At 43.4% G+C, this 16,980-nt stretch overlaps 1 protein-coding gene across 1 annotated transcript; it reads left to right on the plus strand.

Annotated features, from left to right (window-relative positions):
- kcnj19a (potassium inwardly rectifying channel subfamily J member 19a) lies at window positions 1-15,016 on the plus strand. Its single transcript, XM_041956688.1, has 3 exons — window positions 1-666; window positions 10,237-10,453; window positions 14,352-15,016. Exons 1-3 carry the CDS (start codon window positions 1-3, stop codon window positions 15,014-15,016), a joined length of 1,548 nt encoding a protein of 515 aa, XP_041812622.1.
- Window positions 15,017-16,980: the final 1,964 nt, after the last annotated feature.

Raw genomic sequence — 16,980 nt, forward strand, 5'->3', positions numbered from 1 at the left:
ATGGCGGCACTTCGTAGAAAATTTGGTGAAGACTACCAAGTGGTCAACACAAATCGGGCCACCACTTTTTCCGCTCCGGTCAAGAAGAAACGCCAGCGCTTCGTGGACAAGAACGGTCGCTGCAATGTGCAGCACGGAAACCTCGGCGGAGAGACCAGCAGGTACCTCTCTGACCTCTTCACCACTTTGGTAGACCTGAAGTGGCGATGGAACCTGCTCATCTTCATCCTAACCTACACGATCGCTTGGTTAGTCATGGCATCTATGTGGTGGATCATCGCTTATATCAGAGGAGACCTAAATCACGGCCACGACTCGTCCTACACCCCCTGCGTGGCCAATGTTTACAACTTCCCCTCAGCTTTTCTGTTTTTCATCGAGACTGAGGCCACGATCGGCTACGGCTACCGGTACATTACCGAGAAGTGCCCGGAAGGCATCATCCTCTTCCTGTTCCAGTCGCTGCTTGGCTCCATAGTGGACGCTTTTCTCATCGGCTGCATGTTCATAAAAATGTCTCAACCCAAGAAACGCGCAGAGACGCTCATGTTCAGTCAGGACGCGGTGATTTCTCAGCGAGATGGCAAACTGTGCCTCATGTTCCGTGTGGGCAACCTGCGGAACAGCCACATGGTGTCCGCTCAGATCAGGTGTAAACTCATAAAGGTAAGTTAAAGACTCTCTGATGATAATTACTCCAGGAAACTAACTCAGAAGTGTAGGAGCTGAAGTCAGGCACCTGCTGCACCACCAATAAAGCAATACAATAAAGTTATAAGAAAATAAGCATGCAGTATAATTAACTTCTTGTGGAGTGTAAGGGTCCCTGCTGCTGCATCAGATTGCACTATCTTCTATCAGCAGTGTGGAACACATTTAAAATCAAAGTGCTGCTTATATATGCAAACAGTGGAAGCTTAATAAAAGTGAAACAACAGCCATTTCTTTTGTGCACAATGACTGCGCTCATGCTGACAGCTGGTATCTGAAGCATCTTAATTCCTTCACTTTCCTCTCCCCTGAGCACACAAGGAAAATGAACAGTTGCATATTAATGGTTAAAATCAACCTTTTTTTTTAATTGCAGAGCTTAAATGTAAGCAGACCCCACTACACAATATGCTCTGTTAAACAAAAGTGGCTTAAGGTGGCATTACCATAATCCTTCAGCTGCAGGATGTTGAGGCTGAGTGGCAGCCAGGTGCATCCCAAACCCCTGAGATAAGAGCGGAAAGGCTGCTGGTCTTTGTTGGGAGCGCTGTGGTGCGGACATCCGACACCGTGTCCAGCATCAGCTGCTCTTCAGCTGGCGACACCTGGACAGAGAGGTGTGTGTCAGATCTTGCAGAGAGATTGGCCCCCGAGGAAGGTTCAGTGAGTCAGGAGAGACACTTACCACAGATCACCAGTGTCAGTAAAACAGCACTCCTGAGAGGGAGCGCGCACACATAAAAAGTATTTACGGCTTCCATAAAGAAATGCATTATTTCCTTTTATTTCCCTGCCCTGAGATATAAAATGTGTTATAAAGCATCACAACGTTTGAAGGCGGCTCAGCAAAAAGACACAAACTCCACTGTCCAAGACACAGTGTCGTGGCGTTGAATCCTCCTTATCAACTCTGCCACGTTGGTTATCCACTAATGAAGAAGTCAGAGGATTTTGGGGGAATAATGAACCTCACAGTCTGAAAACAAGCAACAATGCAGAAAATTGCCACAAACAGTAGCAAGGTCGACTGGCTCCTCTTTTAATTATCATAATAGAGCTCCGTTCAGCCACATCCACGTTCCATGTACAAAATGGGCCATAAAGAAGACAAACAGCATTAGTGAGGTGCTTGGAGCTTGTTTATGTCTGTGTTCTCCCCTGCAAAGCCACATCGAGCACAGCATTGGGCAGCTTAATGATGCATGCAGGCAGGGAGAGGGAGGCAGGGACGACCGAGCTGGAGGAAGTGAACAGCCCCATAGGCGTAAAGTACAATCACACATGTCGACGCTGATTTCCCTGTGATGCAGAACTTCAGGTTACCAACACAACTGGAACTCATGCTAAAAAATAACCCACTTTAAATAAAATGCACTCAACAGGATTTTAAAAGCAACCTGACCAAAAGAGAAATCATCAGGATTTGTGTTACTTTAAAAGGAAAAGGCAAAAAGATTCAGAGCCATTCTCCTTTTTCCTCCTTCTGGACTGCAAGAAATACAATCAGTATAAATTCCAAGACCTCTCTGCCAACGCCACATCATTTTTACACTCCCTCTCTCTGTGAAATACAATAAATACAGCATCCACTGTGTGCTCCTTAGTATTTTTTTTTTTAGTTTTGCTTCAGGGCTTTGTGCTCTAACCTTATTCTTTCGCTTCAAAGACTCTCTTACCAAGACAGAATTTTTGCAGCAGCTCTGCCAGAGTACAACAGAAGAAATTACAAAAATAAGTGAGTCATTGTGCATGAACAATGGCATCGTTTGGGCCGAACATACCATCACATGACACATGCAATTTTTAAAACCACTGATATAAGAAAGTCATTAGTGATATTTCAGGCTGAATGCTTTCAGTGCAGTCCCTGCGTAGAAATGTTGGTGGTGCTGTTGAACTGTAACTCAAGTCATGCCTCGTCATATAAAATCCTGGCAGAGGAATCATTTTAACTTCTATAAACGCTGAGTGTGTTAGTGTGTGTGAGTTTGTGAAAGGGTTTTTCTGATGACTTGTTCATTAGACTACATCTAACACAGAGTAACTGAACAGCTTCATAAAGTCAAACAACTCCTTGACGGCACCTTTTTGATTATTCTCTGAACCCTTCGCTGTTTTTTTATTTTCATTAAATTCTAACACTGAGGATTATATATCGTAAACAAAGTAACACTAGTTCTGAGAATACGGTCCACATCCTCTTCTGGGACTCACCTCTGCAGGTGTTAGTACAGAAGCTTTGCATGTATAAATAAATGATGGTCTTTGCTCTGTTCCCTACCTGTTAGTCAAAGCAGACGGCTCTTTTGGCCCTTCTGAAGCTTTTGTGCAAGGTTTGAGCATGTAGTTTAAATACTAACCTCTGATTGGGCAGTTAGTTTCTCCTGTTGCTGCAAAAGTGGCTAAAGTATTTAATTTCTCATGTTACTTGTGTGCGAGCAACGTTTTTCTTACTGAACTTGTGGAAGTTATATCATAAAGAATCGGAAAGCCATTGATCCAACAATCAGCAAGTTCTGAGCTGGAGTAGAAAACACCCATGTGGTTCTGGTTCCTGAGCGTCTCCAGGTCCTTGCTCCTTCTCATCAAAGGAAATTTGCATGAAGTTAAACCCTTCTCAAGTTCCTCACCACTTTAATGCAATCTTTCTTTCAACACGCAGGGCTCCACAGTCGAGTTAGCAATAATACATGCCCAGTTAGACTTGAGAACAATGATTAGCACGTGGTTAATGTCGGACTTTTGTTCGCTTTAGGCAACAAAACTACGTGGATTAGGAAAAGATTAAAGTTTGTCTTAAAATAAGAATGTCAGTTATGTATGTTACGTTACTTAACTTACAAAAGCAATCAATGCTCATCTTTGCTTTCACACCGGACATCATCCATCCGCCCACCCCAACGTTCTCCATATGCAGACTTTTCTTGCTCCTTATACTACATCATTTCACACGACAACAGGCTGTCTACAGAAAACTACCCTGCACGTTGAAAAATGATGCTAAAGTTGCCTTAAAAAGTGATGCTGAGGCGTCTCAAACAAGCGTCCATATGTGTCAAGCTGGGTGTGAGAACAGTCTTTTATACTCCACCTGTTTCCATAAAGTAAGGGTTATAATATGCAACCATTTCCTGTTTCACGCAGGCTTTGCCCCGTACTGGAGGGTAAGATAGTGCCTTATCCGAGTCACAAGCCTGTTGCTTCTCACCGTGTCGGCTAAAATGACCACCACACCAAAATTCAGGCGCTTTCACATCAGCCTGCTTCAGTTAAAATGAACCCTGGTGCATGCGCACGGTTAGCACAGTTATTTCGTTTGGCGTGAAAGCTGTGGACCAAACAGCTGGACCGAGATCATCTGAACTGTCAGGTTCAATGATCCATGAAGATGACAGGTTAAATCTGCAGAGCCCTGTTACAGTAGAAGACAAGCTTGTTTAAATTGGAGCCACTTGTTTGCGCTGCTTTGTTTGGACTGTAAGTCGGCGCGCCAGAGCTCTGCTGAACTGTCGTGGGTGATTACTGGATGACAGCAGACAGCAGAAAGAAGGGAGAGACAGACCAATGGAAGCTGTCATCCAGAGTCCCACCATAAGCAGCTGAAATGCAGCTTTGCAGGGCATCCATGACAGCCTCAGAGGGCATCCTGGTGGAACATCCTGGCTGAAAATACGACTGTGGTATTACTGGGAGTTTGGGAGGAGGGCGAGAGTGAAGGAATTGATTGAAAGTGATGGAAAGTGGTGAAAGAGCTGGAGAGAGGCTCGCAGTAAGAGAGAGGAGACATAAAAAGAATTACCGACACATTTTTTTTCTTAATATTTTCATTGTATGAGTGGTGCCTTCAATTTCAGAGATATACAAGAGAGAAAAACCATCCCGACAGCATATCTCCTCAGAGGATTGCAGAAGGGGCTACATACACTCGTCACAAGAGCTAGAATTGATTTCCATTCCTTTTCTAATAAGAATAGAGATGCAATTATACTATCAGGTTGTGGAGGGCTGGAGAAAGGCATGAAGCCCTGCAGCCATTGATTAGTGAGCCCCAAAGCCAGAAAGCCTTAAGACTCTAGACTGCTCATGCTCCTCTCTTGAATAATTCAAAGTCTACACAGATATATAGGATGTGTGCACGCTCCAAAATGCGCAAGCACACACACACATATAGACACAGAATTTTCAACCTGGGTTTACTCACTAAGTTCTCCTTCTGAGGCGTTCAAAAGAAGATGTGTGAAGTGGAGTGTGTGTTGGTTGTAATGTCTTAGCCATAAATTTACAAGCGCTAAACTACAGCATTATTATTCTTGAATAAACACTACATCCTCAGGCTCCTGACAACAAAAATGTATGAGCCTCGTTACCCTGCTCTCCACACCCAAGAAGAAGAAGTCAGAGGCGGCACAGTCGCAGCAAAACACATTTTTGGCCAAGAACATTGTGACACCATTTCTGTCGCCAAAGTCACCGAGTGTCACGTTGAGGATTTAAACACTTCACAAGGAAGAAAACAAAACCAGAACATAAACCATACAAAGTGCGTTTCAGGCTCAGTGTTTCCAGACAACATCTAATACGTCTTTTTCCTGGTTTGACAAAGTAAACTTGAGCAAATCTTGCACTTTTTCACCATGTTGCTTGTCCTGTATTTTCAGAGCATTAAAAAAACAGCCCATCATCCATAAAAATGACCTTCATGTTACGATTCTGCAGGCGAAAATTTATGTAATATTATGCCCTTTATGTACCAAGGTGGGAGGTTAGAGTGTGGAGGTTGGAGTGGTGGATGGGTTTGGAGTTTGTCTGACTTGAATTGCAGAGGCTTGAGTTTGCATCCAATTACTGGTGAAATAACACTGGCCCTGAACAGGGTTTTGCAGGTGATTGCATGTGCATGTGATTTCAGGCAAAAAGGCGGCCTTTCCTGGACTTCTGATGGACCAATGTCATTTTAGTGAGTTCTAACTTGAGCGAGTTGGAAATGTGAAACAATAATTGGTCGGTCAGAATTTGGATGGGTCATGATGCAGACGTTTTGCCAGCAGAAGATACAGCAGACGACTCAGTCATGTGTGTGAACAGCTGTGCCATTAATGCACACAGGAGCCTGAGAAAAACAGCTAGCAGCATTTTTCATGGGTTCGCTCACAGCTTTCTTTTTATTGTGTAAATGTTTGTTTAATGTTTATTTCTTGTGGATTTCGGGAGCTGTGTGGCAGCACAATTTAGCCTCAGAGCCCCTTAATGATCACTCATTTTAAATGTCAGTGTAGCCATTAAGCAGCATTTCTGTTCATTATGTCATAAATAGTGAATCATAGCAGCGCAAGAATATCTGTTCACCTGGTCAACAGGTAGCTTTTGTGAGGTGCAATCAAATCACTGATTTATGCTTGTTCAGTTTTCTGACAACTTCATCCTTCAAAATGATCACACAGTTGAATAAAGACCTCTCTAAAACAGCTGCAACAAAAACTGAACAATATGAATGCAGGATTTATTGCAGGACTGTTGTATTAGGCTGCATTAGTTTTAACAAGGTGTACCTAATAAACTGGCAACTGAGTGTTTGGCTCAAAGTACCAAAAAGTACTCATTTTGTATCATTGATGCATTAATGTGTAAACATCATTTGAATATTGCAGCTAAGGGGCTCATACAAATTTCACCTTGGGATATCAGTGAAGTATTAATGACATAATAATAAAGTAATTTGTTTGTTGATTATATTTTGTATTGTTAATCTGAATCTTGAAAGCAACTTGTAAGTGAGTAAGTAAGTAAGTTTTAAATAAATGTAAAAAGTACGATAGATGTAGTGGAGTAGAAGTACAAACTAGGAGGAAACGGATCCTTAAAATTGTTCTTAAGTACAATATTTGAGTAAATATACTTAGTTACTTTCCACCACATGTACATGTTTGCATATCTTACGAGAGCAGGAGAAAACTGTGCAGTGCGCCCAACATTGGAGAGTTGAATTGAGTCTTGATTTGATTTACCCAGTTCATCTCACTCAGCCTTTGCTGGATTGGGTGGAGTCCGGCCTTTCTCGGCAGGTGTGAAAGCCTGTGTGAACCGGCTGGCTTGCCAGTCAACCTTACAAGCCCCTCTCAGGCTACTGATTGATGAAGGCCCAGCTGAACATGGAGTGGAGTTGAGTAGGAAGATCAGGGCACTCTAGGTCTAATCAATTTTATTTATCACCTGTCTTCATCCATGAGCATCATTCCCACCACTGAAACGCTCCTTTTGTGAGCGCAGAACAAAACCGCATTGCCTTTCTCATGATAATGAGCAGCTGACAGGTTGACTGGGATGGTGAGTCGTCGGGTGTTATGGGTAGAATTTTGGACAGAAATGGTTCCAGTTTTTTTTCTCCAAAAAAGCATTGAATAAAATGAATACATGTCCCTCTCTGGATACGAAAGAGCTCGGGCAGAAAAATCTATTAGCTGGATTGTCAGATTTACAGAAGAAACAAAGCTCAGCTATCTCAGAATCTTTGTGCATGAAGACGTGTAGGAGGGCGCCAACGGGGCCTGTTTAAGGAGCTTTGCCTGTCAGTGTTTGCATATAGCCATCCATCTTTTTAATCTTAAGTGAGAATAGAGAGTGAAAAGCAGAATTACCTAGCATGAGATAACCCACGTGGAGGAGCGATGCCGTCAGCGGCCCGTAAGCATCCGCCAAGTCAACAATGCCCCCGACATGAAAGTCATTCTCCAACACAAATCTGAAAGAGCTTAGCATTGATATTCACAGGCGATATAAATAGAACACAATGTTTTCTGGCAATGCAAAGCCTGTTTACTCACACTTCATTCACAGTTTGCATCTCACGGGGATAAAAAATAAGGCAATGTCACTGGGAGGTCAGGATGGAGCCGGCCAGGAGCTGCAGCGCAGCAGCGGTTTGGATGGGTGGATGAGAGATGACCAGAGATGCAGTAAACCAACTGAAATCCAATTTATTTAGAACTGTATGAATGTCAATCCTTTGCTCACCCTGTGAAACATCCCATTAACCCGAACACATTAAGAGTCACAGAAACGCTTACGTTTTTGTCCTTGACACTGCAAAGCTGTATGATGCCAGAAGTGTGCTACCAAAGCCATTTTATGAAATTAGAGCACAAATATTCTGACATTAGTTGAAAATAGCTCTCACAGTTTAATCTCATTATGGCTTTAGTCTTAGTCTTGTAAATAGTTTCACTACATTTTCAATTGGCCAATCATGGCCAAATGTCTAGTCTACCATACCCTGCAATTGTTAGCATGTCCAGAGAGCTAGCCCACTATCTACAGCAGTAACCTAATCTAGTTGAGTACAAGGCCGATGAGCACATCGTTAACTCGTTTGTGGGTTTTCAGGTTCGTCCCCTTCATGACGGGCACATCCACTGTGTGGAAGCTGATCCTGTATGTTATTAGAGAAAGGCTAATGTTAGCGGAGCTGTCTTTCTCTTTAGCCTGAGAGATGTTTCCTGCAACTCTAGCCAACATTAACACCTCAGCTAGTCCACATCTAGTCCATCAGCTAGTCCACAAGCTAAGCTTCTAGCTAACTCCTCAATGCAAAATATGAACAATTTTATTTCCTTATATCTAACTGAGGATGCTAACTGTTTGCCTGATGCATATAGCCAGCTTTAGCCTCAGTGTTTTAGCATGCTCTGTAGGCTATGTAGCATCCAGTGCATATCTAAGACTGTTTTAAAAAGCGATAATTGAAAAATGAGTCAGGTGGAAACATAAAGAATTTAGCCAAAGACAGGGTTTTCAACCAACTTAGAGGGCTAACATTAGCTTAATTAGCTACAGGCGCTAGCAGCAGTTGCCATTTCAGCCACCAAAATGTGAGATGCTACAGATGAGACTAGAAGCCTGTTTCTGTCTGCCACAAGTGTTATTGCAGGCATTACACCTTTATTCTTTATTCTGCTGCTGTCTGTAACAACATAATTTCCCCAGCATAGGATCAATAAAGTTATATCTTATCTTATCTTATCTTATGTGCAATCTATGGCTCCGCATGAGGCCGGAAAGGTGTAGCAACAGATGTAAGAAATTAAACCTTTGAAGTTACGGTGCGCTGAAGTCAAAGATGATCCACTTCTCTGCTTTATTATCACCAGATGACTCTGACTCAGAGATAAAGACTGAAAGAGGAAACTGCTTTAGTGGGAATAATGTGTCGATTATTTTAGGATTTAGAACGAGAACAAAAGATCCAGAAATGGCAGAAAGGGTTGTAGAGAAGGGGGTGGGACTGTGTGCGTATCTGTGTGGGAGATCATTATGAAGCTGTGTGTGGTGGAGGATGGTTGGTGTGTGTGTGTGCGTGTGTGTGTGTGGGTGGATGGCTGGATGGCTGACGCATCCCAATTATTAGCTGAAGGTGTAACAATGTAAAATAAAAAGAGAGAAAAGAGTGTAAGAATGAGCTTTTGGCCATTAAGTCTTTTATAACAAAATCAACTTGACACTGATTTTTGCTGTTGTTGTTGTTACTTGAATGTTAATTGTTGGCTTAAAAAGAAAGTTGTGATGCTATTTTATGGAGAAAAGAAAGATGTACTTTAAAAACACAAAATTAAGTTTCCTATCTCACCGTTACGACCGAAGAAATCCACCCTGCTCCTTCAAATATAATCTTAATATGTTTCTATTAAATGACATGAAACACATAAGCCTGTTTTTTGTATTGAAATATTATTAATATAAAAAAGCTTTTTAAGAAGAAAACGGGCAAAAAAGTTACAGGAAACAGGAAAAAACAGACTGTTAAGTGAGAGAAGCAAACAGGAAGAGGAGAGGTGAACAGATTGATTAGACAGAAAAAGACAGGAAAGGGGAAAATACATCCAGGACCTCGGTGCTGTTCTTCAGCATCATCTGGGCAATTAAATGCTTCCGCACCAGTTAACCCTCTGTGGGCAAATCCTGTCCGACCACGGCCGTCTCATACGTTTGTCTGGTAATCAATGTGAAGTGCCAAGTCTGTGGCCACTGCAAACCGGGAGCCAACGGGGATTTGAGAAAGAGGAGAGGGGGTGGAAAGTAACTAAGTTTTGAGGTACTTGTATTGCTTGAGTAATTCCACTTTCTTGAATTACTCAAATTGATCTTGTCTCAGATTGACCAGCTCCACCTCGACCAGCTGCAATAACAAATTAATATCAATAGTCTAGTAACGTATGTATAGTAATATATCAGTCACATGAGCCTTTTTTCCTGCAGAATGAGTCCTTTTATTTTTGATACTTTACGTGCATTTTGTTGCTAATACTTGGGCTTGTAATGTTATGCATTTGTAATTTAAATTGCACTATTATTAATGTTTTTGGAGAAAAAGATCTTAGCATTTCTTCCACAGCTGGATTGAAGATTTGTGTCTTCTTTTATTCGAAGAAAGGAAAACAAACGTCAGCTCGTGCATCTAATCCTCTTTCCTGTTTCTTTCTTCTTCTCTTCTGTCTTTATTTCACTTCCTTGGCTCTGTCCCTCTACCTTCAGTCTCGTCAGACGCCTGAAGGCGAGTTCCTGCCTCTGGATCAGTGTGAACTGGATGTTGGTTTCGGGACCGGTGCAGACCAGCTCTTCCTGGTGTCCCCTCTCACCATTTGCCATGAAATCAACCCCAAGAGCCCCTTTTTCGACCTGTCCCAGCGCTCCCTCATGAACGAACAGTTCGAGATCGTCGTCATCCTCGAAGGCATTGTGGAGACCACTGGTGAGGGGATTCCTCCAGACTTAAACCATCCCTTCTTTCACCTCTTTCCTGTCATGCTTTTTGTATCCAGCCCGTCTCACTGCTTCTTTTCTTCACTCCTCTCTAAATGTAAATTCACATCAATATCAACCCACATAACAGTTCTGTCTAATAGACACTCGTAATCGAGTAAATCTCATTTCCCCGCCTTCTCAGTTTTGAGCTGAAAAAAACTGAGAATGAGAACAACACACAAGAATGACACCCTGATTGAATTATGAGGGCTATTTTATTACTGCAGAATTGGTTTATGCCCACCCTATGCATAATAAAGGCCTGTGGTCATAGATGTGCATGTCACTTTGATGAATGAGATGGGGCTTTAGTCGAAGTTCCACTCCATTTTTCAGATGACAGCTGAGAGCAGAGGTAATTCTGAGCCTGTGAGACACTGCTGTACAGCTACTGCTGTAAACTACAGGCAGCCATGCTGGAGCACTCTCAGCACCGACGCTGTCCTCTCTGCTGCATATTTAACACACTGATTCTTCCCTGAAGTCCAATACAAGTAAATCTCTCTTGCTCCTTTCTTTTTAGCTCTGCTTCTATCCATCCCCCATAACCCTCAGTTTGCCACTGCTGCAGAAGAAACCACAGAGCTGAATAGGCTTAGAGCAGGAGGGAGGGATCAGCAGGGAAGCGTAGCGGCATGCAGGCAACGCGATCTGTGCTCTGCTGATAATACCATTAAATCAGGGTGAAACCACGAGTTTATTGTCACAGGGCTGGGGTACTCCGAGCTGAGGGGTAGAGGAGGGAAGCCCCGGCAGTGTCACCTTCAGCGGACCACGACGCACATCCCATTAACCCGAACACATTAAGAGTCATCCTCTCACATCCAGCCGCTGCTGATACAGCTGCTCAGCTAGTCGATTGTCTCCCCAACTCACTCCAATTACATTTCAACCAGAATTGACAGAACACTTGTCAGATTTAGTTCACATCTTGAGCCCTATTCGCCCTGTATTAGTATTAGCAGGGGGCCTAATGGGATTTAGAAATTAACGCCACGTCAGCGCTTCGTGCTTTGCATTCACATGTGAAAAAGCAATGCATCAAATTTACAAACGTTATCCCTCAGATATGATCTCAAGGCTCTGCGCAGCATCACAACATCAACATTTCAGCATCTGCTCTTCTGCAGCCACGTTAATGATTTAGTTTAGAGTTGTTTTGCCCACTCTCTGTAGGTGTTACAAGCATAAAACAACATTGCAGCTCATTGAGATCAAGTAACAGGTGCTTTGTTGCAGTATTTGAACCTTTTGTTGCTCCGAATCGCTCATTTTAAACATCAATAGAGCCTCCCAGCACAGGCTGACCGCTGTTCAACAAATTATGATTTCATACCTGACAATTAATATCTTAACAGAAAAATATGACCCCAAATCACATAGATGACAATTCCCACGGGGCTTATATTATCACACTCACATGGGACACGGCAGATTCACACAGGATTAAGATAACAGACCTCCGCAATTAGTCTCCAGGTAAAACTATTTCAGTGCAAATAGGTCATTAGAGGCAGCACTGACTCTGCTTTTACACGTCAGAAGAAAAGCAGAAAGATATATAAGATATACAAAACTAGCTGAAACATCACCACTTAAAAAAAAAAAGAGACAACTATTCAATCTAGTCCTGAAATCAATGCTCTTCATCTGGAAAACAAATGGCACTCATCACAATGCAGCCATGTAAGACACTCTAGAACATGATGTATATAAACTAATTTTCAGAAAACAGGCCCAATCTGAAAGGTCAGCCTTTGTCTGACCTGAGGATAGCTTCCACCAAACCAAACTGCCATCACCACAAACAGACACGAACAGAGAGAGAGCACCGACACTGGCAGCAGCATGATTCACCAAGTAACGAGCAACCGAGGCCAAAAGTTCAGCAACACATTCCCTTCTCTCAAAAACTACATTTCTCTCCCGTGATGATTATGACTACCACATGATCCGAACTGATAATGAGTCTGCTCAGATCCAGCTGGGTATGAGACATGCCTATCTGGACCCAATTAGACTGAATATCAATTGAACCTGGTTTCTAGGAACCAAGAGGACTGCGAAGACCTCGAAAAAACAGCAGAATGTGTAAACAGAGGATACTGTAGTACCAATCTTTGTAGACCATTGACCATAGTTAGTCAACATGGCTTGATGTAAGTCCTTTTACTCGTTATTTGCTCTGGAATATCAACTCCATCTGAGGGGTTCACTGATATGCAGATGACACACGCCTCTCTGCCTGTGTGTGTGTGTTCAGAGTGATACTAGGCAACAGTGGTCAGATTCAAATGGAGCCTCACAAAAAAGCCGAGGCATCATGATGCACTCTGTAAACAGTGCCAGCGAAGGCTACTGCCAGGGATTTTACATAAAGTCTTCCTCAGGGACGCCCTGCTCGCTGTCTGCAAGTGTTTGCATAGTTTTGCTGAGGGCTTTTATTTTTATGTAAGATGCAGTAAACATTAACCAGCTGGTTGAATACCCATATGAAGCCTGAATGATGAAACAAAACTGTCATGCCTGTCAGGCTCGAAACCCACAAGCTTCCACTGCACTGGTATTACTGCTGTGTTGTGTATCTACAGTCAGCAGAAATACAGTCATTCTCCTGGTAAGAGGGGAGAATACAGCTAGAGAATTATCCCGGACTAACCCTTGTGATTAAAGCCAAGCCGTGGGGCTAATTAAGAATAAAAATGACCTTTTTGTAGATATAGGACTGCTGAAGGTTTTCTGCAGATGAAGATGAGTAGTGAGCCTGGAATAGCATCAGGCTATGACATAACACCGCTCATATCATCCCTCAGAGGGACGGGATCAGACTCCTACTCCACAGCTAACTGTAGTGTTTAACAGAAAAGCTCGGATTGAAGCTGAGCCAGGGGATCAGAAAAACTGTGCACTAAGTGCCGATCGATCGGCAAGGACCTCCAACAAACATTCAAATGTCAAGAAATTTACTTTACCAGAGCAGAGGTCCAATGGGGAAAAAGGTGCGCCTGTGAGCATCCTGTACACAGCAGACAGACAGGCAACGTTACCAGAAAATCTTTGCTTCTCCACAGGTCATCTTTGAAATGTGGGCAAATGCACATACTAATAAACAGCTGCCAAACAGCATAGCACTATTTTGCCAAGTGATGATTGTTGAACCTGTAAATTCACAATTAACAACACGAGTTACAATAAAGTAGAGACAGGACCCATTGATGTATCGATTACTTATCGATTATTAATTACGCTGATCGATTTTAAATTGGCGATTATCATAACCAACACAAGCCACACAGATAACAAGAGCCCCTCTGCATTCATCTATATTAACAGCACAAAACATGTGAATCGCTAAATGCTGCGTGGAAACGAGCAGCACTGCTGCAACCTTCAGGAGAGAATATAAAAACAGCAGCATATACAACTTCACCGTCTGAATGGACCATAAAGGTGCCCTTTGTCTCATGTCATCTCACACTCTTACTCCATTTCAGCACATTAGAGGTGGAGCTTAGTATATGGAAGACATAAATAGTGATAATAGTCGGCAATAATTGCTGCTTAGCTGCTTTCATTAACCATTAATGTTAAGACACGTTCCTTGTAGATTTACTGTTGAAACCATGTAAATCTCCAGTTTGTGACTTAATGAGACTAGATGGTGCGTTGCACAGGCAGGGCATGAAGCAGTGACTCCACAAGCAATAAGGAAGACCAGAGCGGAAAAAGAGATAATGGGAGACAATGATGCCCTTTCACATTCCTCCTTATCAGCCAATAATTGTTTTGCTGGAGCTAAACTCCATTTATTTATGTACTATTACTGCGCTGTCACTCTCTCACAGGTATGACATGTCAGGCACGGACATCATATACCGAGGATGAGGTTTTATGGGGCCATCGCTTCCTGCCCGTGATGTCCCTGGAGGAGGGCTTTTTCAGGGTGGACTACTCTCAGTTCCACAGCACCTTTGAGGTACCGACGCCACCGTACAGCGTCAAGGAGCACGAAGAGAAGAATTCACTGCCCTCGCCTCTGTCCACTCCCACCCCCGCACTGACTGAGAGCCACGGCACCCGGCGTGACCGAGTGTTTTCCGTGGATTGCATCAACACATCAGAGGAGAGGGGCCGTCAGGGGGGTGCTGGGGGTCGGCTGCCAAGCAAGCTGCAGAGGATGAGTTCGTCCGGTAAAGAGGACCTGCAGAGGAAGGTGCTTCTGCTCAGCTCCCAGCACTCGGAGAAGGCCTGCAGCACAGGAGACCTGCCCCTAAAGCTCCAACGCCTCAGCTCCTCGCCGGGACCCGAGGCGGAGAATCGGCTGCAACTCAAGTCCCTCAAGGTGGGCTTCGAACCCATGACCCAGTCTACTGGAGACCTGTACCAGCACAGCCTAGCGCCCACGCTGTCCCCTGCTCCGGCCCCCATGCACAGCCCACTGCTGTCAGCCGGAGGGAGGCCAGAGGACAACTTGCCACCGAAGCTGCGGAAGATGAACGCTGACCGCTGAAACCCAGACAGTCCCAGACCACCGCAGCAGACTCTTTGACCTCCGACCACAGACAGACTGGAGGAGACGCGCATGGGAACAGATTCAGAGATGAACTGTTCTTAACATTGTCAGGTTCACTGACAGTTTATTTGTTTTCCTCTTGAGACACAACCTTTACTGGAATTACTGTGATTTTTGTGTTTCATCGCAGAGGCATCCATGCAGGCTTTGTTACACACAGAACAAGAAAAACACAAACTTCATGCTTAATGCAAACTCAGTCATCCTGCAAGAGTTGTGCATGTATACACTAAATCCATTGTTTAATGTATGCACCACTACAATTAATAGTCAATCTTAGTTTTATCTAAATATAAATTCTATAAAGATGATAATAAATGCTGTTTGATCTTTCTCTCCCTTGTGTTTTTATTGTTGTCACATTAAAAAGAAGTCAATAAGCTGATTGCTAATGCAACAGTTTTTCCAGTTTTGCCAATGAGCAATCGGAGAGTTCAGTGCAATGCCGTTTTAATAGGCTGCTTTTAATGCACTAATTCTGTCCTCTTGGCAAGTCTTTCTCTGGGCATAAAGTGCATATGAGAGAGGGAGAGAGAGGATAATGAGTTATGCTGCTGCAGAGAAAGAAATATGAAGGGTGTTTACTGAAGAACGTAGGCTGATTATAGTCAACCCATCGTTCCAGACACAGAAGTAATGTGTTCGCTGAGGCGTCATGTCTGACAAACACACCCAAACAATGGATTATGTGGTCTTCCCTCTATTGTATAATCCAAGCAGACGACCGAAATCTTTGCTGTGTGAGTGTAATCCATTCATCCAGGTGTGTACAGTGCATTCAGCAGATTTAAAAAGAAGAAGAAATAATATCTGGTCAGCCGTCCCCAGAACAGTTACACAGAACAAACAGAGATTAGAGCAGAAGAAACAGGTCTTAACTGACTCCAAGCATCAACACAGCACACTGTGCAGATGTAACTTCACCAAAAGCTTCTTCAGCACCAAAGGGTCAGCTCGTCTTAAGTACTCAGAACACCTAAGCCTTGATTTCACCGCAGCAGCAGCGAAAAGACAGGAAAATCAATGGCGGAGGGGGTTTTCCCTGCTTCTGCTGCACAATTGTGTCGACCTTCCCCCTCTCATTATGAACGTACAGCTCCGACCACCCACTCAGTTTACACAGAGGCTAAACTGCTCCGTACACCTCTAATTCAGCCGCGTACAGAGCCTCCCCGTGTGGGTTTGTACACTCGCTCGCCGCACACACGGTCTGTCGCTGTTCTCATGCTGTGTATGATTTGCCAAACGCAACAATGAATAGAAATAAGCTCATTACAGGGCAGACAGCCTCAGATGAAACACAGAGATTGGTCAATAAAGAAACTGAACACACTGGTTTCTCTGGATGAGAGTGACCCACTGCTCAACGCATCTTAAGTTAATTATTGTTTTTATTGCATGACCTACAGGCTCAATTAATCAATAAATTTGAAGCTCAGTCTAGTCTTCTTTAATCTCTATTCATGGGCTTGTCAACCAACCATTGTTCCATAAAAACCAGGTGGTAGCAGCTCATTGCTTTTCATGTGGCTGGTGGTAACATCAAAGGTGTCACCTCGCTCGTTCAGTGAAGTGAACAGTCAGTCCATACGTTTGACAACCTTATTAAAGATGCATGCTGATTTCAGAGTTGTCGCTTCAGTTCGGAAAGAGAATAAACTTTATGAGTGAGTAAATCAAGGAGGCAACACACTGAACGACTGGTCATTAATGACAGGAGTTGCGAGTTCTTGTACTGAAACAAGCACGGACCTACAACCTACAGCTTGCACTGTTTATATGCAGGGAAATGTGCACTGAAAAGTAGTGGCCGGTATTTATTCTGTAGCAGCAGTTCAGTCAGGTTTTCATCCATTTCCAAGCTGTCCAGCACCCTCACACTCCACCATCCTTCTTCTTCT

Source organism: Chelmon rostratus, chromosome 17, assembly GCF_017976325.1.
Source record: "Chelmon rostratus isolate fCheRos1 chromosome 17, fCheRos1.pri, whole genome shotgun sequence".
Classification (NCBI taxonomy): Eukaryota; Metazoa; Chordata; class Actinopteri; order Chaetodontiformes; family Chaetodontidae; genus Chelmon; species Chelmon rostratus.